At 41.6% G+C, this 27,812-nt stretch overlaps 2 protein-coding genes across 2 annotated transcripts; both read right to left on the reverse strand.

Annotated features, from left to right (window-relative positions):
• Positions 1–337: 337 nt before the first annotated feature.
• Positions 338–27,705, reverse strand: LOC119744984. Its single transcript, XM_038221208.1, has 36 exons — positions 27,135–27,705; positions 26,120–26,279; positions 25,528–25,605; positions 24,413–24,531; positions 23,736–23,903; positions 23,165–23,408; positions 21,823–22,219; positions 21,456–21,619; positions 20,435–20,548; positions 18,002–18,474; positions 17,413–17,572; positions 17,007–17,084; positions 16,539–16,657; positions 15,525–15,689; positions 15,011–15,251; positions 14,364–14,757; positions 14,066–14,247; positions 13,807–13,918; positions 11,373–11,865; positions 10,785–10,944; positions 10,233–10,310; positions 9,704–9,822; positions 8,670–8,837; positions 8,153–8,393; positions 7,506–7,899; positions 7,214–7,395; positions 6,986–7,098; positions 5,212–5,754; positions 4,632–4,791; positions 3,877–3,954; positions 3,181–3,299; positions 2,500–2,667; positions 1,987–2,227; positions 1,303–1,696; positions 1,005–1,186; positions 338–607 (listed from the first exon to the last, which is right to left on the reverse strand). The coding sequence occupies exons 1-36, from the start codon at positions 27,504–27,506 to the stop codon at positions 492–494; spliced, it is 7,689 nt and encodes a 2,562-aa protein (XP_038077136.1). The 5' UTR covers positions 27,507–27,705; the 3' UTR covers positions 338–491.
• LOC119746244 (cholinesterase 1-like) lies at positions 13,343–19,007 on the reverse strand. The gene is made up of 9 exons (XM_038223074.1): positions 18,002–19,007; positions 17,413–17,572; positions 17,007–17,084; positions 16,539–16,657; positions 15,525–15,689; positions 15,011–15,251; positions 14,364–14,757; positions 14,066–14,247; positions 13,343–13,918 (listed from the first exon to the last, which is right to left on the reverse strand). Exons 1-9 carry the CDS (start codon positions 18,392–18,394, stop codon positions 13,803–13,805), a joined length of 1,848 nt encoding a protein of 615 aa, XP_038079002.1. The 5' UTR covers positions 18,395–19,007; the 3' UTR covers positions 13,343–13,802.
• Positions 27,706–27,812: the final 107 nt, after the last annotated feature.

The raw sequence follows: 27,812 nt of genomic DNA on the forward strand, positions 1-27,812 counted from the left end.
TATTATGAACTGGGATATTGTGAAATGACGTGTGCTGGTTCAGGGTGCGATGGACTGGACTACAGTGCAGTGCTGGATTGGGCTGGACTGGGCTAGGCTGAATTTGACTGCGTTGAAATGGGTTTGGCTGGGCTGAGCTGGTATGTTTTTTTTTTATCTGGGTGAAGTTGGGGTGGTCAGGATGGGCTGGGAAAGTATGTCATATGCTTCCCGAAATTAGTCAGTGTAACATTAGGTTTAATTCATTTTTTAATGTACATTTAAAAAAAAAAAATAATAACCACATACTACATAATTTCCACAACTTTCTCTGATCAATCGAAACTAAATTTAGATATACATGTATTTTACAATTTATTGCAACAGGTTTTAAGTCTTGAATTTTAGATTTTTATGGCATACTTTGAATATTAACTTCACATTGCAAAATTTGAAACGTCATTCTTTTTTTCTTTTTTAATACGAAGCTTATAAGCTACAAAGAGTTGTTTTTAATTCATGTTGATTGCTTTATACTCGGCGAACTCGTTTCTCCAGTCGGCCAGGTCCGTGTACTTCCAGGTGTAGAATGCTTGCCTCCATTCACGCTCTGCTTCATCCATCTCAGCTGAGGAAAAAAATAGTTAAGAAAACGTAAACTTTCTAAACACAATCTTGCAATCAAAGGACGCAAGGCTGATTTTAGTTGGGTAGTTATCAGAGTGAATGGAGAGAAAACCCTAACCCCGGTGCACCTTATGCGTCGGCAATGGTGTTGTGATGCACGAAATGGTTACGGATGGTAGTAAGGAGGACCTTACAATTTGTTGGAGAAGACCAAAATGCTGCTACAACAAAACTGAATTGACAAAGACCTATTCTGTCATCGCTGCGAGATCCATTCGTGTGTACTCGTCTTTTCCAAGACAAATTACTGGAAGTGTGTTTGCGCGCGACGATAATTATTGAGCATTTTAAGTGTTATTATTCTGATACGTGAGAAGTTAGACTGTAAAAACCATTACCCAGCATGGAGTTGAGCTGAACCATGACGGAGTTCCAGAAATGACACTTGTCGCTCTTGAGTGCCCTGGATGAGGTCAGGTTCAAGCTGAGTTCCTTGTACCCCAACTCCGGGATAGTAAACCGGGGCCAGAAATCGCGCTGAGGGTCCGGAGGGGAGCCCGGGGTCTGCACGCCAGGGTTTCTGTTGAAAAGCAAAACCTGTCGTTAAAGTTTCAGGTCTCTCATACTTTTGTGGGAGCTATTAATAAACTAAATTAATACACAAAATTATATATAGTATATACCAACTGGACAAACCCAGTATTGGCGAAATTGGTCCAGAATTCCATGAACTTGACCGACAGAGCCTTCTCATCGTCTTGGAGTTCTCCCCTGAGAGCCGTGGCGGCAGGAATGAACGGGAAACCAAAGACAAACTGGACGTCTTCAGCGTGTCCGGCCAGTAACCAGCCCGGGCCGAACCCGCCGTAATTCCAGTAAGACACGCTCGGTACGTGCGTCATCTGATACACGTAGACATCGTCGCCGCTTTGGGCGTGATAGCGTGCAACCTGATCGGCTGGACATGCGAAGCTGGAATCGGTAGCAAAGTCAACGTACGATCGGAAGAAATCGTAAGAGTCGTTATCAGCTTGCGACCAATCGATGTACTGCATTCTGATAGCGTCAGTCAGCTGATCGTTGGAATAACCTTTAAAAAAACAGAGGAGCTTGTTCAATGAAGAAAAATTACGGACGAAAAAAATCATGTCAAAGTATCAAGTAATTTTAATTAACTGTATAGGCATTTTACTGATCGATTGGTAAATTAAAAGTAACCAACCGACTACTATTATGAATCAGAATGTTAGTGTTTTCATTAAAATGTACGAGAAAGCAATCAACATCAACGTGATGTAAGTTTGGAAGTTGATGGCTTTGAATTAAATAAAACACCAAACAGTATTTTTTGAAATGCTGATTTTTACCAAAATCCCTCACCGTAATCATACACTAGTCTTTCTGTCATAATTTGATCGAAAGCCTCCTCGTTGATGACAGGTGGTTCTTCTTTGGTTAGATACTCGCCAAACTGTCGGTTAAAGTAGACATAAAATGTGCCCTCGTCCTTGTTGGACCCAAGGAGGAGTTTGACGTGGTTATACCGGCCGGTGGCGTACAGATTGGCCGGTGTGTCATCCAGAAACGTCCCATCCAGCACAGGTACGGAACGGAACAATGACTGTTAACAAAAAGTTGTTAATGCACCAAATTATGAAGACATTTAGTCATGATATTCCTATTTTGGAGCAGAGTTTTGTCAACTCTTTCAGTTACCACTTTTCATTTTGGTGGGATTGAGAACTGCTTTCTACATTTATTAAAAACAAAATATATAGTGACTCAAATGCACATTACGAAAAGGCAACGACAAAAATACACTAGAGAGGACATACGGTCCGTATCCCACCGCTGACACCAATATTCTTACATACACGTAATACCAGTATGTACCTGAGGTGCTGCAGTAAAGAGAGCCGTTGCGTTTGTTTCTCGTAGGCAGTCCAGCAGCGCCACACTATCCGAGACACTGCAGCCGACTCTCTCCCCGACCTGAAACGCTTGTTGTCTCAGCAGCTCTTGATCCTCGTAAAACGCAAACGGGGAGAGGGCGGTACCGCTCTGAAACCAAAAAGAAGAATATTCATATTCTGGAGAAATTGGGTCGCTGTACACCCTAAAGAAATACTCGCATAAATGGTGAAGCATTTTTTTTTTTTTAAATCCTGCATCCAGACCCAGATCAGGATGACTTCCAAAATCTAATCGATTTGTTCTTGTACCGAGGACCACCCCTAAAAATCATGCAAATATGTCTATAACTTTTGTAGTTATCTTGTTAATAGACAAACCAATCAACCAACAAACCAACAAACTAGCCAAATCCGATGAAAAAAACAACCTCTTTGGCAGAGGTAATAAAGAAAAATATAATATTGGGCGAGGTTATACTAGTTTTGTCCTTGCTTTGTGGTATACCATTCCGACCTCAATCTTATTGACCAATGAGATCACGACTCAAGTTGGGTCAGGTGACCGCAGTCAAACTCGGTAATCAGAAGCACTGCGACACATGTACACTAATTGAATGGTCCAGTGTCTGTTTTTCCATAGGTTTTCGTGACTGTACCGTACCTGTATGATAGCCTGACTGAACAGTCCTGTAGTCTGTTGAGACAGGACCAGTAAGCTGACGCTAAACGCCCCAGCGCTCTCTCCAAAGATCGTGATGCGTTCCTTATCACCGCCAAATGCTATACAGATAGTAATCAGATAATTATTTCGTGGACTTCTTTTGCTCAATGAAGAAACAATTGTTTAATAAATCTATTCTCTATCGAGTGAAAAGTAACCTTTGAGAATTGTCGCTGACCAAAAAAAATAGATCGTTTGTAGGCTTTCTGAAGACTAAAACATTTGAAAGAAATGCCAAAAGGTGTACATTTTAATTTTTAAAAGGGCAACGAAAATTTTCCGCCGGAGTTAAACAAATATTTGGAAAACTTTAAGTTCAACACACTAATTTCTTTGGTCAATTTCAGAGGCATCCATTCCGTTAACAGAAATCACCAGTAAAGTATTACTTTATTACTAACCATTTTTTATTCGCTCTTTTCACACTCCGCCATTTGGGCATGCAGAGCCTCGATCTGGAAAGTTTACACAATAAAAATAGCCGGTTCAGTGATCTGAACCCCGACACGGGAATCACTGAACCGGCTACATTCATTGTGTAAAGTTGCCAGATCGAGGCTCTGCATGCCCATGGCGGAAGTGTGAAAAGAGCGAATTACCTTCAGGTGGTACACATCTACTTGTCTCATAGCTCACCTGCTATGTTCTGTTTTATCCATTCCAGGGCCATTACCTGGTCCTTCAGGCCAACATTACCAGGCGAGGCTTCGTCACCTTTTGTGGGACAAATGAAAATTACATCATCACAAGATAATTTTTTTTTTATTATTCTTAATATCTGCAATGTTGGTTGTATCGGTTCCTTGAACTGCCACGATAAGCATCTCCAAGAGCGGTTTATACTCATAAATCTCGATAGCTATTCGAGCTACCAGCCTCATCGTCATCATGATGAATTCGGGATCTCTTAATTAATCTTATGATATGAGAATGCTCCTCATTTTATTTTGACGAAAGAATACAAACTTGCTTGATAAATGTCAGAGGCGGATGTAGCTTTCAGGAAACGGGGGGGGGGGGGGGGGTATGAAGGGGGGGGGGGGTGAGTGGAGGCGTGTCCCCCCGGAACATTTAGAAATCTGAGATGCTTTCTCCTGCATGCTAAGGCAATTTTATAATATTTTTGGGAACTTAGCTTTCCATTTACGAGGGCTATTCTTGCCTCATTTTACAACTATTATAACATTAGTCAGCAGTGAGTGGAAGGGGGGGGGGGTGCAACCCAAACTCCCCTAGATAAACCTCCCACCCCCTACCTCAGCCCCGGAGATAAACTTAGAGAATATGCCCCAATGCTTGTCAACTCTTCATCATGCACACAATACTTAGCGAAGTCCGTGTTTCCTTCCCAACATTTTGTTAAGAGGATTTATAGGGGTCCATTTTGGTACCTGTTGTCAGGAATCCAAAGACGTTGAGACGATAGTTGATGGTGACAAGGATGACGTCACCCACGGAAACCAGTGGGAGGCCGTTATAATCAGGGAGGACTGCAGATCCGGCATTGAGACCGCCACCGTGGATATAGACCATGACGGCAGCGCCCTCTAGCTGTCACAAAGAGACAGGAATTATATCATTATTGGACGAAATGTTAGGTTGGAGAGTTGGGTGTTGATGATGGTGGTGTAGTGGTAAGGGTTATTGTGGTGCGTGGTGAATGGTGATGGGTGTGGTGATTGGGGGAGGGTGGTTAAGACTCTGTTGAGGGTGTGGTTGTGGTGAGTGCGTCCGTCGATTTGGGTGATGGTGGTGATGATGAATGATTTCAGGGTGCATGGTGATGTTGGAGATTTGAGTGAGAGAATTGATGGTGAAAACAATGATGCATGCGATAAGCGTAACTTAGTGATTGAGACCATACTGGTCATGTTTAGAGGCGGGACGAGTGTGACAAAAGTTGCAGTGATGCAAGTGACCGCCAAAAGGGAAAAGGGAAAACGATGACAACAGAGAAGAAGAAACACTTACGAACGTTGTCCTTGTTGCATAAATATTCAGATGAAGGCAGTCTTCGCTCATGGACATTCCGAACGTTTGTAGAGGGTCCTGCACGCAGGCATCTCTGAAGTACGTAGCGTCGTACGTACCGACCCACGGCTCCTTAGCCACCGGGGCCCCGAACCGCAGCCGACCCACGGGCGGCTCAGCGAATGGTATCCCCTTGAAGACATCAATGGTCTTGTTCACACCGATGAATTGGGATTCCTGAAAAGTCTCGGTGGTGCCGAGCAGAACGCCTTGTTGGACGGTAACGGTGGGCGCATCTTGGGCCGCCGTTTGGGCCAAGAACACATTCAATACGAGGATGACTCGCAATGCATTTGCAACAACGAGGAACGAATCTGCCATGTTTCTGAAATGCTTGTCGTCGTCAAACACGGTGCGGCTGTTTACAGACCATATACTCGACAATGCAACCTCAACATGTGAATAGCCCAATTTAATCCAACAAAGGATATATCGTAAAGATCTTTTAAGTAAACAGCGAACCAACACAATCGTGCTATAAATAATTTAGTGATGCAAAAGCCAAAGCACTATGTTTCGATTGACGCGCTTTATCAAATTTAAATTAGCTGTCTAGCCGATTTTTGTTATGAGGAGAAATGGACGTAATAATTTACCATAAACATTATAACAAATAATGCAAGTTAGAAATAAAATCACCAAGTACACGATATAAATCCATTACTTGCTTTTGCGGGATCCAATCAGAATACAGGAAACACGTTTTTCTCCCAGGGTCTACTATGATGTTGACATTAGACAATGGGAACGAGATTGTGAGCGCACCGGGTTTTCTGAAACAATCACTGATCGATCTGTCAAATTCGGGACACCAGTTGAGTAATTCGTAATAGATACGTTCCGATAAGCTGTAGTTCATGTGATTTGATTGCGAAAAAAAAAACATTCGCCCAAATGTTGTTCTAAAATAATAAAGCTTGAACTTCGTGAGGCTCCACAATATTCAGTTAAGGAGGCCTGGTTCCCACCCCTATCAAAATCGCTAACTAGTCAACTACCCTCATTGGATGAGCGTATAGGCTACATTCATTAATTTAAATAAATGAATAAATAATTTTAAAAAAAGGACCGGGAACAAGTCTATTTGCAAGGCGGGTCTGTTGAAGAGAATAGACCATTATCATGCTGCGGCTATTTGGAGTTTTCCTATTTAAATCAACGTAGCCAAAGCGAGGCTGGAAGGAAAAATAGTCTGTTCCTTTTTGCACACAAAAAATCATTCAGTACTGTTATTGGATACAGGGAACATGACTGAAATGGTGGCAGCATGATAAAGGTCTGTAGGCAGTATTCAAGGACCATTGCATCTTGGAGTGGGAGAGATAAATGTGATGAAGTTTGGAAACTTTGGGAAAAAGTTCACCAATATAGTCTATTTCACTGATCAATAATTTTAATTATTGTTAAAACAATCAATCGAAAACTTTTTTTTCCTCAAAAGTAGAGGAACATCGTTTTATCGAAAAAAAAATGTTTTAAGTTAAAAGTCGTATCGATCTACTGTTCGAAAGAAAATAATAATTTTTAAACTCTGGTCAGTATTTTTTGCCATACTTTTACGGTATTTTAGATATATTTGAAAAGGATTTAAAAAAAAATAAAGAACAGCTGATGATTATTTTGTTAAAACAGCTCAATCTAATCAAATCGCCTTAATCTTGTAAGACTCGCAATGATGTAAATTTAGTTCCTCTTTATTTACGTTTAGTCATTAATTGACATTGATTGCTTTATACTCGGCGAACTGGTTTCTCCAATCAGCCAAGTCCGTGTACTTCCAGGTGTAGAACGCTTGCCTCCATTCAAGTTCTGCATCATCAATGTCGGCTGAGGAAAAAAAAATCAAAAAAAAAATATTGTGATACAAAAAATATTGAAAAAAGAAGAAGTTTCGTGAAACTACTCGCGAGATCAACAAAATACCGTGTTTATGTTTGCTTACAGAGCACAGTGTTGAGCTGAATCATGTAGGAGTTCCAGAAATGACACTCGTCGCTCTTGAGTGCCCTGGATGAGGTCAGGTTCAAGCTGAGTTCCTTGTACCCCAGCTCCGGGACGGTAAACCGGGGCCAGAAGTCGCGCTGAGAGTCCGGAGGGGAGCCCGGTGCCTTCACGCCAGGGTTTCTGTTGAAAAGCAAAACCTGTCGTTAAAGTTTCAGGGCTCTCATACTATTTCGAGAGCAATTAATAAACTAAAGTAATAGACAAATATATGATGTACAAAATGGACTAACCCATTCTTGGCAAAATTGGTCCAAAATTCCATGAACTTGACCGACAGAGCCTTCTCATCGTCTTGGAGTTCTCCCCTGAGAGCCGTGGCGGCAGGAATGAACGGGAAACCGAAGACAAACTGGACATCTTCAGCGTGTCCGGCCAGTAACCAACCCGGGCCGAACCCGCCGTAATTCCGGTAGGACACGCTCGGTACGTGCGTCATCTGATACACGTAGACATCGTCGCCGCTTTGGGCGTGATAGCGTGCAACCTGATCGGCTGGACATGAGTAGCTGGAATCGGTAGCAAAGTCAACGTACGATCGGAAGAAATCGTAAGAGTCGTTATCAGCTTGCGACCAATCAATGTACTGCATTTTGATAGCGTCAGTCAGCTGGTCGTTGGAATAACCTATAAAAAAGAGGGGAAAATCATTTTCAACAAAACACAGACGAAAAATAATAAGCATAAATCGATTTTTTTCTTACTTTTTAGCCAACGATTGGTATTTTAAAATTAATCAATAGGCCTACAACTGAATAGCCTAAAATGATCATGGAAAATGTATGAGAAAGTAATAAACATCAATTCGATGTAACTTTGGAAGTTGGAATTAAGAAAACAGATCACTTTTTTAATGCTGCTCTTTACCAAAATCCCTTACCGTAATCATTCACACATTTTTCTGTCACAAGTTGATCGAAAGCCTCCTCGTTGATGATAGGTGCTTGTTCTTTGGTTCGATACTCGCCAAACTGTTGGCTAAGGTAGACATTAAATGTGCCCTCGTCCTTGTTAGACCCAAGGAGGAGTTTGACGTGGTTATACCGGTTGGTGGCGTACAGATTGGCCGGTGTGTCATCCAGAAACGTCCCATCCAGCACTGCTACGGAACGGAACGATGACTGTTAACAAAAAGTTATCAATACACCAAATTATGAAGACATCCTAAGTCATGATATCCCTGTTTTGGAGCAGAGTATTGTCAACTCTCTATAAGTTACCACTTTTCATTTTGGTGGGATTGAGAACTGCTTTCTACATTTTATTTAAAAAAAGTTATAGTGCCTCTGATGCGCATTACGAAGGCAACGACTAAAATACACTAGATATTAAGACAAACGGTCCGTATCCCACCGCTGACACCAATATTCTTACATACATGTAATACCAGTATGTACCTGAGGTGCTGCAGTAAAGAGAGCCGTTGCGTTTGTTTCTCGTAGGCAGTCTAGCAGCGCCACACTATCCGAGACACTGCAGCCGACTCTCTCCCCGACCTGAAACGCTTGTTGTCGCAGCAGCTCTTGATCCTCGTAAAACGCAAACGGGGAGAGGGCGGTACCACTCTGAAATAAAAAGAGGATGTTCATATTTTGAAGAGATTGGGTCACTATAAGCTAGCGATTTGTAAGTTAAGAACAGAAACGAATACATGTTTTTAACAGTTATCTTTACTTCAGTGTAATAAGGATTTAAACTTACTGCCGAATGAATATACATGTAACTACTTTTTTGGGAGCCCCCATTCAAAATTTAATCGAACAGCGCCCTCAATACGAGCTTAAGATTGGGATAGAAATGGATTGCATGGGTGGATGTTTATTCGCTGTTAACATCTTCAGAATAAAAAACAAGTGCAAGTGCACAATAAGCTCTGGCCGTCTTGCATGAAAGTCTTACATGAAATCTACCAAAAAGATCCCTGCCAGAGCTTTAAATTGCGACGCCCAAAAATGCAGCACCGATGGCACATATGGAACACCATACTTTAGATTTTCACCTAGATTTATAGCGATTTGTGACAAATACCACGTGACTATTACATTACTGCATTATTTTGCCTCCATTAACAGACTTTTAATAAACTTCTTTCCGAATTGTTAAAAAAAAAATAGTTGTTAAGTATTTATTTATTTGCTTTTTTTACAATTAAAATATGGTAGTTATATTTTATGGGAAACTTAGGGGCTAAATTTTGGTCAATTTTCCGGCCGAACAGACCAAGTGAGGTGTTGGGCGAGGTTATACTAGTTTTGTCCTTGTTTTGTGGTATACCATTCCTATCTGTCAATCAATCTTATTTACCAATAAGATCACGACTTTTGGTCAGGTGACCACATCAGAAGCACATGTGAGTGGGCGGGGCTTATGACCAGATCCGGAATGGTCCGGTGTTTTTAGGTCTGTTTTCGATAGTTTTTCGTGATCTTACCTGTAAAATAGCCTGACTGAACAGTCCTGTAGTCTGTTGAGACATGACCAGCAAGCTGACGCTCAACCCTCCAGCACTCACTCCAAAGATCGTGATGCGTTCCTTATCACCGCCAAATGCTATACAGAGAGTAATCAGATAATGATTTCGTCGACTTCTTTTGCTCAATAAAGAAACAATTGTTTAATAAATCCATTCTCTCTCGAGTGAAAAGTAACCTTTGAGAATTGTCGCTGCCAAACAAATAATCCTCAATAGAGGCTTTCTGAAGACTAAAACATTTGAAAGAAATGTCTAAAGGTATACATTTTAATTTTTAAAAGGGCAACGAAAATTTTCCGCCGGAGTTATGTGAGAATCTAAATCCTTAATTTCTTTAAGTTAAACAAATATTTGGAAAACTTCAAGTTCATCATACTACTTTCTTTGACCAACTTCAGAGGCATCCATTCCGTTAACAGTCATCAGTCAAGTATTACTTTTTTACTAACCATTTTCTGTTGCCTGTTTACACATTTACTTGTCTCACCTGCTATGTTCTGTTTTATCCATTCCAAGGCCATTACCTGGTCCTTCAGGCCAACATTACCAGGCGAGGCTTCGTCACCTTTTGTAGGACAAACGCAAATTACAATATCAGAAGACATTTTTTTATCATTCTTAACATCTGCCATTTTGGTCGTATCGGTTCCGGGGGGAATATGAAGGCGTGCTCCCCTCACCCCACGAAAATTCAGCATTCTTAGATGCCTTTCTCCTGCATTCCAAGGCAATTTTAGAATATTTTGGGAACTTTAGCATTCCATTTGGGCTATTGTTGGACCCATTTTACTAGTATTGTAACATTAGCCAGCGGATGAGCATGGGGGGGGGGGGGGGGGGGAGGGTGCAACCCCCTAGATAACCCCCACACCCACCCCCACCCCCAACCCCCTGTAGATAAACCCTATAGATAAACTTAAAGAATGACCCCCATACTTGTCAACACTTCATCATACACAATATACCCACAATGCTTAGAGAAGTCTGCGTTTCCTTCCCAACATTTTGTTAACTTGGATTTAGTGGTCACTTTTTGTACCTGTTGTCAGGAATCCAAAGACGTTGAGACGATAGTTGATGGTGACAAGGATGACGTCACCCACGGAAACCAATGGGAGGCCGTTATAATCAGGGAGGACTGCAGATCCGGCAACGAGACCGCCACCGTGGACATAGACCATGACGGCAGCGCCCTCTGGCTGTCACAAAGAGACAGGAATTATATCATTATTGGATGAAATGTTAGGTTGGAGAGTTGGGTGTTTATGATGGCGGTGTAGTGGTAAGGGTTATTGTGGTGCGTGGTGAATGGTGATGGGTGTGGTGATTTGGAGGAGGGTGGTTAAGACTTGTTCTGGTGAGAGTGTGGTGGTATAGTTGTGGTGAGTGCGTCCGTCGATTTGGGTGATGGTGGTGATGTGACTTCAGGGTGGTGATGTTGGAGATTTAAGTGAGGGAATTGATGGTGAAGACAATGATGTATGCGATAAGCGTAACTCGGTGATTGAGACCATACTGATCATGTTTAGAGGCGGGACGAGTGTGACAAAAGTTGCAGTGATGCAAGTGACCGCCAAAAGGGAAAAGTGAGGAATGACGGTGACAACAGAGAAGAAGAAACACTTACGAACGTTGTCCTTGTTGCATAAAGATTCAGATGAAGGCAGTCTTCGCTCATGGGCATTCCGAACGTTTGTAGAGGGTCCTGCACGCAGGCATCTCTGAAGTACGTAGCGTCGTACGTACCGACCCACGGCTCCTTAGCCACCGGGGCCCTGAACCGCAGCCGACCCACGGGCGGCTCAGCGAATGGTATCCCCTTGAAGACATCAATGGTCTTGTTCACACCGATGAATTGGGATTCCTGAAAAGTCTCGGTGGTGCCGACCAGAACGCCTTGTTGAACGGTGACGGTTGGCGCATCTTGGGCCGCCGTTTGGGCCAAGAACACATTCAATGCGAGGATGACTCGCAATGCATTTGCAACAACGAGGAACGAATCTGCCATGTTTCTCAAATGCTTGTCGTCGTCAAACACGGTGCGGCGGTTACTAATCACTTGACAAACAGTATACTCCACGATGCAACCTTCACAAGGATATACATGTATTATAAAGATCCTTTAAGTAAACAGTGAACCAACACGATCGTTGTATGAATATTTAGTGACGCAAAATGCAAAAAGCAAGGCAATGTGTTTCCACTGACGCGTTTTATCAAATTTAAATTAGCTGTCTAGCCGATTATTGTTTTGAGCAGAATTCCTGAAAAGTCTCGGTGGTGCCGACCAGAACGCCTTGTTGGACGGTGACAGTGTGCTGATCTTGGGCCGCCGTTAGCGCCACTAACACGCCCAGTGCTACGAGCACACGTACCACCCTGTACCGACTACCCATGTTTACTGATTAAATTAAACAACTGATTTCTCCCAACACAGTTCAGAAACTGAGCTGGTATGTTTGACTGAGTACTTGTGTTTTTAAACTGTTTTGAGGCATCAAGCTTTGTCGAAATTTAATCCCATTGTAAATATTGTCATAGGGTGTGGTCTACTAACACTGTTTTCCTTCAGCTTACGGAGGTTCGTCAGGCCAAAGGCGAGAATTATTACCACAAAATAAAGCCATCAATTTTGTATAGTTACACCTCGTCTCTGATACCGTAATGTTATTGTTTTAGAACGGCCACCTATATATTTTACAAGGTACAAGGTCCGTGATTATTTTTTTATATATTTTAAGTGTTTTTATGTACCCCGCATTTTACTGTTTACTATTTCTAGTGTTTTCTGTAATTGTAATTTTAAATGAACTGTTCTGTATAATTGCTGGGCACCTCTGGAAAACTTTTTCTGTAGATTCAACGATTACAACAAATGTGTCGACAAATAAACATGACTAATCCTTTTTAATTGAAAGACTTCAGAATTCAATTTTTTGTTAACATTGAAAGGTCAAAACTATCAAAGATCACGTTGTTCCGCAAAAAAATTGCATTGTCACCTGACCCTTGACACAGATTAAAGGGGTATCACTTCCTATCTCACAGTACAGTGAGTAGACATTAATCAATAATGCATATACATTTCTTTACCGTGTTGCGCGTTCGTATTATGTATATATCAAGGATTATCCACCAATGATGTAGGATTACGTTTTCAGTATAAAAAGAAAAAAGGCTTTAAAATGTGATCACCGTCTCTGATGATGTTTTACGATCGGGCACACACACCATCGTTTGTAGTGCTTTGTTGTACGCCTATTATCCCTCTTGCTTATGACGTCCAACATGTTAGTTGCAGACAAGCAAAACATGCATTTTAAAGATGTAGGCCTATTCCCCGTGGTTAGTTTCGAGTTTTACCCCCCAAATAGAATCGTTTTCAATTGCATTTTCGTTTATTAGCAATGCAAGTTGCTTTGAATGAGACATGGAACGTTTCACTCCAACGACATTTTGATATTCATTACAATAAATATGTCTTTACCAAATGTCTATTCTCTATGATTATTCTCTATGTCAAGACTATTCGGCTCTCGCAGTGTGGGTTCATTGTTTTCGTTAAAACAAAACTTACAAATGGTTGGAAGAAAGGAATTTAGTTTTGGAGACCGTTATTTATTGCAAAGTGGACACACATTACTAATGAACGGAAAATATAAGGACTAACGCAATGAAACTTTTAAAAAGAAATGTGTTAAATCTATTAAAAGTTGAGATAATAGCATTGCTAATACCATAGGGTTAGTGAAGTAAAAGTCAAAATGAACTTACTAACATATTTGTACTGGGTAATTGGATATCATCAAATACTTAAATGATTTTTCTTTTGAACCAAATTCGATCAAGGCCAGAAAACCTATAAACATGCAATAGAAAGACGCACTAAAATTCTGCTACGAAAGAGGTTTAAAAAAAATGCCAGTGTAATTTATATAAATCGTTGTCGTAAAAACGTTAAAAATGTTTGAACTAATCTTAATGCTTTAATCTACATAATTATTATAAAAATGATGACCTAGAAACTGATCAATTGGATTTCTTCTCATTTTCCACGTTACTTCGCGTTGATTGCTTTATACTCAGCGAACTGGTATCTCCAGTCGGCCAAGTCGGTGTACTTCCAGGTGTGAAAAGCTTCCCTCCATTCACGCTCAGCGACATCCAAATCAGCTATAAAAAAAAAAATGGAAAGACAACGAAAACTTTCAAAACACAATCTTACAATCAAAACCACACAAGGCTGATTTTAGTTGCGTAGTTATAAAACTGATTGGAGAAAATAACCAGGTGGACCCGTTGAACCATTTATCTCCTTACCCAGCATGGTCCTGAGCTGCACCATGTAAGAGTTCCAGAAATGACACTTGTCGCTCTTGAGTGCCCTGGATGAGGTCAGGTTCAAGCTGAGTTCCTTGTACTCCAACTCTGGGATAGTAAACCGGGGCCAGAAATCGCGCTGAGGGTCCGGAGGGGAGCCCGGGGTCTGCACGCCAGGGTTTCTGTTGAAAAGCAAAACCTGTCGTTAAAGTTTCAGGTCTCTCATACTTTTGTGAGAGCTATTAATAAACTAAATTAATACACAAAATTATATATAGTATATACAAACTGGACAAACCCAGTATTGGCGAAATTGGTCCAGAATTCCATGAACTTGACCGACAGAGCCTTCTCATCGTCTTGGAGTTCTCCCCTGAGAGCCGTGGCGGCAGGAATGAACGGAAAACCGAAGACAAACTGGACATCTTCAGCGTGTCCGGCCAGTAACCAGCCCGGGCCGAACCCGCCGTAATTCCAGTAGGACACGCTCGGTACGTGCGTCATCTGATACACGTAGACATCGTCGCCGCTTTGGGCGTGATAGCGTGCAACCTGATCGACTGGACATGCGTAGCTGAAATCGGTAGCAAAGTCAACGTACGATCGGAAGAAATCGTAAGAGTCGTTATCAGCTTGCGACCAATCAATGTACTGCATTCTGATAGCGTCAGTCAGCTGATCGTTGGAATAACCTATAAAAAAAGAGGGGAAAAATCATTTTCAACAAAACACAGACGAAAAATAATAAGTATAGTTCGATTTTTTCTTACATTTTTGCCAACGATTGGTAAATTCAAATTAACCAATAGGCCTACAACTGAATAGCCTAAAATGATCATGGAAATAGTATGAGAAAGTAATAAACATCAATTTGATGTAAGTTTGGAAGTTGGAATTAAGAAAACAGATCACTTTTTAATGCTGCTCTTTACTAAAATCCCTTACCGTAATCTCTCACAAATTTTTCTGTCACAAGTTGATCGAAAGCCTCCTCGTTGATGATAGGTGCTTGTTCTTTGGTTCGATACTCGCCAAACTGTTGGCTGAGGTAGACATTAAATGTGCCCTCGTCCTTGTTGGACCCAAGGAGGAGTTTGACGTGGTTATACCGGCCGGTGGCGTACAGATTGGCCGGTGTGTCATCCAGAAACGTCCCATCCAGCACAGGTGCGGAACGGAACAATGACTGTTAACAAAAAGTTATTAATACACCAAATTATGAAGACATCCTAAGTCATGATATCCCTGTTTTGGAGCAGAGTATTGTCAACTCTCTATAAGTTACCACTTTTCATTTTGGTAGGATTGAGAACTGCTTTCTACATTTATTAAAAAAGTTATAGTGACTCCGATGCGCATTACGAAGGCAACGACTAAAATACACTAGATATTAAGACAAACGGTCCGTATCCCACCGCTGACACCAATATTCTTACATACATGTAATACCAGTATGTACCTGAGGTGCTGCAGTAATGAGAGCCGTTGCGTTTATTTCTCGTAGGCAGTCTAGCAGCGCCACACTATCCGAGACTCTGCAGCCGACTCTCTCCCCGACCTGAAACGCTTGTTGTCGCAGCAGCTCTTGATCCTCGTAAAACGACGGGGAGAGGGCGGTGACGCTCTGAAATAAAAAGAGGGTGTTCATGTTTTGGAGAGATTGGGTCAGTCACTATAAGCTAGCAATGTGTAAGAACAGAAACGAATACAAGTTTTTAACAGTTATCTTTACTACAGTGTAATAAGGATTGAAACTTACTGCCGCATGAACATACATGTAACTACTTTTTTGGGAGTCCCAATCTAAATTTAATCGAACAGCGCCCTCAATACGAGCTTAAGATTGGGATAGAAATGGATTGCATGGGTGGATGTTTATTCGCTGTTAACATCTTCAGAATAAAGAACAAGTGCGAGTGCACAATAAGCTCTGGCCGTCTTGCATGAAAGTTTTACTTGAAATCTACCTAAAAGATCCCTGCCAGAGCTTAAAAATGCAACACCGATGGCACATATGGAACACCATACTTTAGATGTTTAGCAAGATTTATAGCGATTTGTGATAAATAAAACGTGACTATTACTGCATTATTTTGCCTCCATTAACAGACTTTTCATTAACATCTTTCTGAATTGTTATTAAAAAAAATAGTTGTTTAATTATTTAATTTATTTATTTGCTTTTTTACAATTAAAATATGGTAGTTATATTTTATGGGAAACTTAGGGGGCTTACTTTCGGTCCATTTTTCGGGAACAGACCAAGTGAGCTGTTGGGCGAGGTTATACTAGTTTTGTCCTTGTTTCGTGGTATACCATTCATACCTGTCAATCAATCTTATTTACCAATGAGTTCACGACTTTTGGTCAGGTGACCACATCAGAAACACACGTGAGTAGGCGGGGCTTATGATCAGATCCGGAATGGTCCGGTGTTTTTAGGTCTGTTTTCTATAGTTTTTTGTGATCTTACCTGCATTATAGCCTGACTGAACAGTCCTGTAGTCTGTTGAGACAGGACCAGTAAGTTGACGCTCAAACCTCCAGAACCCACTCCAAAGATCGTGATGCGTTCCTTATCACCGCCAAATGCTATACAGATAGTAATCAGATAATTATTTTGTCGACTTCTTTTGCTCAATGAAGAAACAATTGTTCAATAAATCCATTCTCTCTCGAGTGAAAAGTAACCTTTGAGAATTGTCGCTGCCAAAAAAATAATCCCCCAAAGAGGCTTTCTAAAGACTAAAACATTTGAAAGAAATGTCTAAAGGTATACATTTTAATTTTTAAAAGGGCAACGAAAATGTTCCGCCGGAGTTATGTGAGAATCTTAATCCTTAATTTCTTTACCCAATTTCAGAGGCATCCATTCCGTTAACAGTCATCAGTAAAGTATTACTTTATTACTATTGCCTTGGTACACATCTACTTGTCTCACCTGCTATGTTCTGTTTTATCCATTCCAAGGCCATTACCTGGTCTTTCAGGCCAACATTACCAGGCGAGGCTTCGTCACCTTTTGTGGGACAAATGAAAATTACAATATCAGAAGAATTTTTTTTATCATTCTTAACATCTGCCATTTTGGTCGTATCGGTTCCGGGGGAATATGAAGGCGTGCTCCCCCCACGAAAATTCAGAATTCTTAGATGCTTTCTCCTGCATTCCAAGGCAATTTTAGAATATTTTGCGAACTTTAGCATTCCATTTATACGAGGGCTATCGTCGGCCCCATTTTACTAGTATTGTAACATCAGTCAGCAGATGAGTAGGGGGGGGGGGGGGGGTGCAACCCCCGACCCCCAACATTTTGTTAACTTGGATTTAGGGGTCACTTTTTGTACCTGTTGTTAGGAACCCAAAGACGTTGAGACGATAGTTGATGGTGACAAGGATGACGTCACCCACGGAAACCAATGGGAGGCCGTTAAAATCAGGGAGGACTGCAGATCCGCCATTGAGACTGCCACTGTGGATATAGACCATGACGGCAGCGCCCTCTGGCTGTCACAAAGAGACAGGAATTATATCATTATTGGATGAGATGTAAGGTTGGAGAGTTGGGTGTTGATGATGGTGGTGTAGTGGTGAGGGTTATTGTGGTGCGTGGTGAATGGTGATGGGTATGGTGATTTGGAGGAGGGTGGCTAAGACTTTTTCTGGTGAGGGTGTGGTGGTATTGTGGTGAGTGCATCCGTCGATTTGGGTGATGGTGGTGATGATGAATGAGGGTGCATGGTGATGTTGGAGATTTGAGTGAGAGAATTGATGGTGAAGACAATGATGTATGCGATAAGCGTAACTCAGGGATTGAGACCATAGTGGCCATGTTTAGAGGCGGGACGAGTGTGACAAAAGTAGCAGTGATGCAAGTGATTGCCAAAAGGGAAAAGTGAGGAATGACGATGACAGCAGAGAAGAAGAAACACTTACGAACGTTGTCCTTGTTGCGTAAATATTCAGATGAAGGCAGTCTTCGCTCATGGGCATTCCGAAAGCTTGTAGAGGGTCCTGCACGCAGGCATCTCTGAAGTACGTAGCGTCGTACGTACCGACCCACGGCTCCTTAGCCACCGGGGGCTCGAACCGCAGCCGACCCACGGGCAGCTCAGCGAATGGTATCCCCTTGAAGACATCAATGGTCTTGTTCACACCGATGAATTGGGATTCCTGAAAAGTCTCGGTGGTGCCGACCAGAACGCCTTGTTGGACGGTGACGGTGGGCGCATCTTGGGCCGCCGTTTGGGCCGCCGTTTGGGCCAAGAACACATTCAATACGAGGATGACTCGCAATGCATTTGCAACAACGAGGAACGAATCTGTCATGTTTCTGAAATGCTTGTCGTCGTCAAACACGGTGCGGCGGTTACTAATCACTTGACAAACAGTATACTCCACAATGCAACCTCAACATGTGAATAGCCCAATTTAATACAACAAAGGGTATGCATGTATTATAAAGATCCTTTAAGTAAACAGTGAACCAACACAATCGTTGTATGAATATTTAGTGATGCAAAATGCAAAAAGCGAGGCAATGTGTTTCGACTGACGCGTTTTATCAAATTTAAATTAGCTGCCTAGCCGATTATTGTTTTGAGGAGAATTCCTGAAAAGTCTCGGTGGTGCCGACCAGAACGCCTTGTTGGACGGTGACAGTGGGCTGATGTTGGGCCGCCGTTAGCGCCGCTAACACGTCCAGTGCTACGAGCACACGTACCACCCTGTACCGACTATACTCATGTTTACTGATTAAATTAAACAACTGATTTCTCCCAACACAGTTCAGAAACTGAGCTGGTATGTTGGACTGAGTACTTGTGTTTTTTAACTGTTTTGAGGCATCAAGCTTTATCGAAATTTAATCCCATTGTAAATATTGTCATAGGGTGTGGTCTACTAACACTGTTTTCCTTCAGCTTACCGGAGGTTCGTCAGGCCAAAGGCGAGAATTATTACCACAAAATAAAGCCATCAATTTTGTATTGTTACAATTCGTCTCTGATACCGTAATGTTATTGTTTTAGAACGGCAACCTATATATTTTACAAGGTACAAGGTCCGTGATTATTTTTTATATATTTTAAGTGTTTTTATGTACCCCGCATTTTACTGTTTACTATTTTTAGTGTTTTCTGTAATTGTAATTTTAAATGAACTGTTCTGTATAATTGCTAGGCACCTCTGGAAAACTTTTTCTGTAGATTCAACGATTACAACAAATGTGTCGACAAATAAACATGACTAAACCCTTGAATTGAAAAACTTCAGAATTCCATTTTTTGTTAACATTGAAAGGTCAAAACTATCAAAGATCACGTTGGTCCGCAAAAAAAATTGCATTGTCACCTGACCCTTGACACAGATTAAAGGGGTATCACTTCCTATCTCACAGTACAGTGAGGACACATTAATCAATAATGCCTATATACCGTGTTGCGCGTTCGTATTATGTAAATATCAAGGATTATCCACCAATGATGTAGGATTACGTTTTCAGTATTAAAAGAAAAAAGGCTTTTGCCAAAATGTGACCACCGTCTCTGATGATGTTTTACGATCGGGCACACACACACTATCTTTTGTAGTGCTTTGTTGTGCGCCTATTATCCCTCTTGCTTATGACGTCCCGCGTGTTAGTTGCAGACAAGCAAAACATGTATTTTAAAGCTGTAGGCCTATTACCCGTAGTAGTTCGAGTTTTACCCCCCCAAATATAATCGTTTTCAATTGCATTTTCGTTTATTACAATGCAAGTTGCTTTGAATGAGACATGGAACGTTTCACTACCAAATGTCTATTCTCTATGATTATTCTCTATGTCAAGACTATTCGGCTCTCGCAGTGTGGGTTCATTGTTTTCGTTAAAACAAAACATACAAATGGTTGGAAGAAAGGAATTTAGTTTTGAAGACCGTTATTTATTACAAATTGGACACACATTACTAATGAACGGAAAATATAAAGACTAACGCAATGAAACTTTTAAAAAGAAATGTGTAAAATCTATTAAAAGTTGAGATAATAGCATTGCTAATATCATAGGGTTAGTGAAGTAAAAGTCAAAATGAACTTACTAACATATTTGTACTGGATAATTGGATATCATCAAATACTTAAATGATTTTTCTTTTGAACCAAATTCGATCAAGGCCAGAAAACCTACAAAAATGCAAATAGAAAGACGCACTAAAATTCTGCTACGAAAAAGGTTTTTAAAAAACCTGCCAGTGTAATTTATATAAATCGTTGTCGTAAAAACGTTAAAAATGTTTGAACTAATCTTAATGCTTTAATCTACATAATTATTATAAAAATGATGACCTAGAAACTGATCGATTGGATTTTCTTCTCATTTTCCACGTTACTTCGCGTTGATTGCTTTATACTCAGCGAACTGGTATCTCCAGTCGGCCAAGTCGGTATACTTCCAGGTGTGGAAAGCTTCCCTCCATTCACGCTCAGCGACATCCAAATCGGCTGCAATAAAAAAAAAAGACACAGCAATAAGCGATGCATCAATGAAGGGAGACACGCGAAGCAATCTTGTCTTTGTTGATAATGATAATTGACTTCCGTAGAAATAAGGGTCAAATCGAACCAATTATTTTCATTAATGGAAAAAATGTGGAAATCATGGATTGTTTTAAATTTCTCGGTACAATTATTAACACCCTGTCTTGGTCAAGTCAAGTATCTGAAAATTTGAAAAAGGCCCAACAACGTTTGTATTTTTTTTACGAAGACTGAAATCCTTTGGTGTGAGCAGACATATTTTGATTTAATTGTTATAGATGTGTAATTGAATCTTGCCTGACCAGCTCTGTTATTGTCTGGTTCAATGTCACTTCCAAGTGAATCAGGTGGCTAAAAACGCGTCGTACATGCATGGTTTTAAGTTGAATGATATGAAGATAAATAAGGAAGCGTGTCGAGAATATTGTTAAGGACATTTATCAACCAGTAAACGAGTTCCTTCACCTGGTGCCTCCAGGAAGAAGAATGAGATCAATCGGTGTAAAAACCGACCGTTTTGGAAATAGTTTTATACCATCGGCCGTGCGGGTTTTTAACAAGGGGGCATTTTTAATGTATATGATACTTATTGCAATTGTATTTATTATCGTAGTGATTTTATGTGGTTATTGTTTTACTTGTATGTTATCTTTAAATTGAGTCATTTTTTGCGAGTAAATTTATGAGATTGTTTTTAATCATTGAACGAATAAATCAATCTTATCTTAATTTTAATGAAAAGCATAAAACTCCATTTTAGTACAGCCATTGGCGATATTGTAAACGTGTTGGCCCTACTTGGTGTAGCTTAATCCATCATCGTTCAAACATGCCATATAGATTCGTCGACTACCATCTCCTTAGTCCTTACCCAGCATAGTGTTGAGCTGCACCACGTAGGAGGTCCAGAAATGGCACTTGTCGCTCTTGAGTGCCCTGGATGTGGTCAGGTTCAAGCTGAGTTCCTTGTATCCCAACTCCGGGATAGTAAACCGGGGCCAGAAATCGCGCCCAGACTGGGAAGTTCCCGGGTTTCTGTTGGGAGAAAGGTGCAATAACCAAGTCATGCATCGCGAAGATTCTTGAAACAATCATTACCCGCATTGCCCTATAGAACATTATCATGCCGCGGCCATCTTGATTTTTTTACCATTACAATCAACGTAACCGAACTAAGTGGCATTGATAAGGCGCCCTCAGTCGTGAATATTACCCTATCGGCCCCGAAGTTCACTCACCCAGTCTTGGCAAAAGTGGTCCAGAATTTCATGAACTGGACGGCCAGTGCTCTTTCTTCATCCGTGAAATCGGCATACAGCGCCGACAGTTCCGGAATGAACGGACAGCCAAAGACAAACGAAATATCCTCGCCATGGGTGCTTCCCAGCCAGGGTTGCCTCAGCCCAGTCGACAGGTTGATAAGCGACACGGAGGGCGCGTGTGTCATCTGGTACAGGAAGACATTGTCACCCCCATAGGAATGGACACGCGCCACTCCGTCCGTACCACAGGCGAACTGGACGTCGGTCGAGTACTCCACGTACGACGGGAAGAAATCGTGGTCGATGTAGTCGGCCTGGGACCAGTCGATGTACCGCATTTTGATGGCGGCTTGAAGTTGATCTGTGTTTCCAGCTGAAAAAAAATAATAAATAAGATGTCGGCTTAAAGGCCCAAGTTGTTTCGTTTCAAAAATCAAGTGTTGATCTTCTAACGGTTATGTTGAATTAATCACTCTTTTCCGACTGGAGAAAATGAGAAGTGTACAGCTGACAGTATAATCAAAGATTACCCATCAAAAGCAATAGTTATTAAATCTTCGTGGACGTAGGCTTATAGACATTGCTGCCACCATTTAGTCATGTTACCTGTATCCAATAACAGTACTGACTGACTGCGCAAAAATGAGTCTATTTTTCCTTCCAGCCTCACTTTGGTTACGTTGATGTGAATGGGGGAAAATCAAGATGGCCGCAACATGATAATGGTCTATTGCACTATCGACTTCTCTGCGGTTCCCTTGGGTACACTAGTTGCGGGTCCAGAGGGTGTTGGAAACTGCACCCCTCCCCCGTTCTGCCACTGACTAATGATATACCATTTATAGTAAAAGAGGGCCAAAATAAAGATTGGGATGTTGGAGTTCCTAAAATTATTCTCAAATTGCCTTAGAATGTAGGACAAAGCATCGTGCATTTCAAAAGATTTCTGAGGGCATGCCCGGACCCCAGGCTCGGCATGCCTTCGGTACGCCTTCACCCCCCCCCCCCCCGTTTCATATCTATCTTGTCACAGATGGCTGATTGTTGGGTACTAATACTAGGGCCATTCCATTTTGCTCAGCCTCAGAAAGTTTTAGTCCTAAACGTTTCTGAAAACTTGTGAAACTGAAAACATCCCAAAGTCATCCCAACTCAGCCACGCTTGTCTGATTCTGAGTCAAACCACTGAACCAAGTTCGAAATGAACTCACGAACGCATTCCTTAATCAACATTCAACCTTTGTTAAACTTGTGACCAGACTTAGGATAATGTGATTGGCTGGTGATTGACTTTTGGTCACGATTTGCCATTTCTTACCCATGAAAATTGAGAGTTCGTTAGCGATAACCTCGTCGAATTCTCGTCTGTTCAAAGTCGGGGCTACCGGTGATGTGGCATAGTTGGCGTAGGCCGGATTGAAGGCGCTGAACAGCACCGTGCCTTCGTCTTTGTTCGTGCCTAGGAGTACATCCACGTGATTATACCGACCGGTGAGGTACAAACTGGTCGGTGTATCGACGAGGAAGCTCCCATCAACCACCACCGTATAAAGGGAGTTTGCCTGGGCAATTCAGAAACAGAGAATTGTTTTTAAGGATGGGAGGTCGGGGTCTGATGTCATCGCACACAGGGCCATAAAAGAAATGAACGAAGATAATGTTTTGAATGACATTTTAGGATTAAAGAATTTTACATTTTTTCCCTAGTAATATGCACATGAATTATAAAAAAAAAAATGATTTGGGTTGCTATTAACCGACAAACCCCTCAGCGCAAATGAACATTATTTTCTCAGTGACCACACATTATGAAAATTACAGCTAAAAAGAGTCAACAATATAATTTTCAAGTAGATACAGTATATCGAGTTTAAAAACAAACTTTTTACCAGGTCTATTGCCCCGAAGAGATCCGTTGCGGTCTTGTCTCTCAGGCAATTCACAAGTTCCATGCTCTCGGATGTGACACACCCAAGTCTCTCTCCCAGCCTAAACGCCAGACTACGAAGCGCCTCCTTCTCTTCGGAAAACGCCCATGGTGAAAACACTGTACCACTCTAGTGAGAGATTGAAGGGGTAAACATTAACTAAGGGTGGTTATCTAGCACAAAATGATCACTTAAAGACACTTTGCATTGTCTGGCATGGAGTACGTAGGCCTACTCCTCCAAAATGGCCAATGACCATAATGCGCATGCGTTAAACATATAGCGTGAACAACCAAATGTCCTCTGATTAGGAATAAGTTTTAAAAGCTTATATTCCAGGCCAGTCAGTGTGGTCTCGCTGTGGCATGTGCGTCTTATCGCTGATTTTAATACTGGAGGCTCCAGGTTCAGTTCCGGAGGACATCTTACATTTCCTTTTCCTCCAAAAGTGAACATTTTTTTCCCGAAAGAGTGCTTAGTCAACTCCTGATGATCGATACAATAAAATGCAGCCTAGCTGTTCTTCTCATTCATTGCTCTGACGTATGCGCATTATGGTCATTGACTTTACTTGGTTGCTACCCGAATATTGAACATGGTAATGTCATTATGTCGTCTTCTTTGCCATGATATCTCACCTGTAGTATGGCCCGGTTGAACAGGCCCCGTGAATGTTCCGACAACATATGAAAATTGACGCTGGCTCCCCCTGCACTCTCACCGAAGATAGTAATACGGTTGCTATCACCGCCAAAGGCTACGGACAAAATGTTGATGAAAAAGAAGACAAAATAGAAGAAAAGAGGATTAAAAAGCGACATATTTTTTCTTGTCTTATTATAATTATTATCATTATTATTTATTCGGCCAACAAATGAACAAAAGTACAATGACAAAGCAAATAAATGTCATAAAGTAAACAAAAACTGGAAATTGAAAAAGTATGACCAGACGAGACTGATTGGACTGAAGGATGCGAGAAAGAATGGGCCGGGGTCAGGGGGAGGGAAGAAAGGGTGGACAGTTTGACAGGGGAGAGGAAATAGAAGGACAGAAAACAAGGACAATAAAACATTTCAAACCGGCCAGGGTTGACAAAAGTGTACTTAAACACTGTAGCCCTAAGGCCTGCCTACCCATACTCGAAATGTCTACACAAAAATTAAATAGATCTTTAACAAAATGTATACAATATAAATATAAATATAAATATTTATTGCCTTGCATCATCCGTTCCATACTAGTCTAGTATAGGCCCTAAAGTCGCAGAGAATCAAAATCGTGTGTTGCGCTAAACGGAGGTGTGCAATCATGCATTCCTTCGGAAGCATTCGGACGCATCACGCACCTTCCGCCACCGTCTCCAGCGCTGTATCGACATTGGAGGACGCCAAGTGGAAAGTGGCAGATTCTGAAAGTGAGTATTTTCTTTTCGCGTTAAAGGACTTTTTTGGACATGTATAGGCCTAGTATAGGTGTTGATTTTAAATTGACTTGGAGTCGTTCCCAAAGACTTGACCTGTCTCCCATTCGCATTTGTCGCTTTTAACTGTTTCCAACGTCAGACTTAAATTCTTATCTTTGGAAAAAAATCAGGCGGGAACGCGTCTACAACGTACGGGTACAAAAGCTCAGAAGTCCAAATCTGAGTCACTCCGATTTAGTTTTGTTCAGAGTCAGAGTCCATGACTAAGTAGGACTGAAGGCCGGTCTTGTGTGTGAGACTCCGCCTGGTCTGATTGGTGTAACTCACCTGCAATGTTTTCCTTGATCCACTTCAATGCCATAGTTTGATCCATCAGCCCAACATTTCCTGGTAAAGCCTCATCACCTGTAAGTTTGTGGTAAATAAAAGGAAAAAACAAACGTGAGACCTCTGATAGCCATTATTTTATCGCGGTTGCAAAATGTACCGAGTCACTCGCCTTAATAGCAAATTGTGTCAGTGACAGGTACTGTAGATTTCATGGGAGTATAAAGCAGCAAATGACCCCAAATTGCCCGCTTGCAAAAAGAAAAAACCCAAAATGTGTCGTGTGCCACAAAAATGGGAAAAACCTTTACACGTAAAACGATGAGGGATGCAGCATCCGCATACAATATCACAACATAAACTGTTTTTGTGAGAACATTTTATAAACTGTTGGTGACTCTGAACAGATCTATTCACAATTAACAAAACTGTCAGATCTCAAAATCCTGTTAGTCTGACATTCAAATATAATTTTCTTTATTCTTTTGACAGCTGTATTGACGAGAGTTTCGTCAAGCTTATCCCAATAATTTTCTTTTTAAATAACAAAGCTCTATTTTGACAACTTTGTTAAAACTATATTATAACATACCTGTTGTTAGAAAGCCAAATGCGCTCAGACGATAATTGATGGTGACGACAATGACGTCACCCGAGGCAGCCAATGGTTGTCCCCAATAAGTTGTTAGCACGGCAGACCCTGAGACGTAACCACCGCCGTGTATCCAGACCATGACAGCAGCGCCCCCTGGCTGCAAGAAAGAGACAGGTTTATAAACATGGATGATGACGATGCAAATCCCAGATTTGCATGACAATCTAATGTTTATAAAAGGTATCCTGCTGCTATGGCAATCATAACACCGTTCCATTGACATTCAAGCTTATGGTCTGTTTGTTTACCTACATTAGCCTTATGTTCAACGGTTGAATAAAGAAATTGACTATGGTGGGGTTTGAACCTAGGCGCTCTATCAATTGAGCACTGCATGGACCCTTTGCAAGGGCGTAATGAAATAGAGATTGAACTGGCAAGGTTGAATGAGTTCTCACCTAGAATCTTATCAAACTATTATTGCAAGGGCACGAAAGGGTCTTTGCAAGTGAAGCCCCGATTTGGAATTCTGCCCCTGTGTTGGCGGATTTTCCCATTTGTCATAGTGTTTTTGTTCGGGGCTCGACTGAGGGCTCGTCAGAAGCGATAAACCTGTATATACCGAGTGGATGGAGATTTGCCGAAAGTTGCGGTGCAAACATAAGAGCACAATAGCCAGACTCACAACAATTTATAAGGAAACGGTACCCACGGTTTGATTCGAAGCAACATTGAGGAGTTTCGTCATAAAGAGTCGCACAACTCACGCTGTATGAATCAACAGGGAAAGATTCACATATCTGGCCATCACTTGTCACTCTGTGCACAAACCCTATTAGACTGGTCTGAAAATTTCTAAGTGTTTTCTTAGTAAATACTTCAGTATTTCCCCTGCTAATTTTGACTTTTTAGGGGAAAAACTAGTGATGGCCAGATGGGAATCTTTCCAGAATACGAAAATATCCACAAGCATAAACGATTAAGATTTTGATTAGAAAAGAAATACACTCACCACAGCTGGTTTTGGTGCGTAGATATTGAGATGGAGGCAATCTTCGCTCATCGTTGCACCGTACAGCTGGCTAGGGTCCTGCACGCAGGCATCTCTGAAGTACGAAGCGTCGTACGTATCGACCCACGGCTCCTTAGCCACCGGGGCCCTGAACCGCAGCCCACCCACGGGCGGCTCAGCGAATGGTATGCCCCTGAAGACATCAATGGTCTTGTTCACACCGATGAATTGGGATTCCTGAAAAGTCTCGGTGGTGCCGACCAGAACGCCTTGTTGGATGGTGACAGTGGGCGCATCTTGGGCCGCCGTTAGCGCCAAGAACACGCTCAGTGCGAGCACGAGGAACGTTACAGACGTGTACATTCTACCCATGATGATTGAGACAACCGTTGTCTCTCGGGGCACTACAGTAGGCCTAACTGGGCTCCAAGTCTTAGCTTCGTGGACTAAGGGAGGGGCGCGCTATCGATCTTTAATCCCTCAGCAAATATTGGTCAAAGGAAAGTTTGCCAGTCTTTTTCAGAAGTATTTACGAATAGATCGTTTGCATGATAATAGCTGTTGTGGCGTGACTAGTCCAGAACTCTATATGACACACGGATTCATTGGTAGTATTGCGCAAAGATAACTGGGAGAGTGACCGCTTACGTGAGAGGGTTTAACCATGGAGGTAGGATT

This window comes from Patiria miniata, unplaced genomic scaffold, assembly GCF_015706575.1.
Source record: "Patiria miniata isolate m_02_andy unplaced genomic scaffold, ASM1570657v1 HiC_scaffold_7, whole genome shotgun sequence".
Lineage (NCBI taxonomy): Eukaryota > Metazoa > Echinodermata > Asteroidea > Valvatida > Asterinidae > Patiria > Patiria miniata.

Bases quoted from the DNA above. Each gene is read 5' to 3' on its own strand.
- LOC119744984 (XM_038221208.1), bottom strand. From the start codon at position 27,506: ATGGGTAGAATGTACACGTCTGTAACGTTCCTCGTGCTCGCACTGAGC. The intron at 25,606-26,119 runs GTATGTTATAAT...ACAAACTTACAG, and splicing joins ATTTGGCTTTCTAACAACAG to GTGATGAGGCTTTACCAGGA. The intron at 13,919-14,065 runs GTAAGGAGATAA...TTTTTTTTATAG, and splicing joins GCAGCTCAGGACCATGCTGG to CTGATTTGGATGTCGCTGAG.
- LOC119746244 (XM_038223074.1), bottom strand. From the start codon at position 18,394: ATGACAGATTCGTTCCTCGTTGTTGCAAATGCATTGCGAGTCATCCTC. The intron at 16,658-17,006 runs GTGAGACAAGTA...CTATCTGTATAG, and splicing joins GATAAAACAGAACATAGCAG to CATTTGGCGGTGATAAGGAA. The intron at 15,252-15,524 runs GTACATACTGGT...TTTTGTTAACAG, and splicing joins TCATTACTGCAGCACCTCAG to TCATTGTTCCGTTCCGCACC.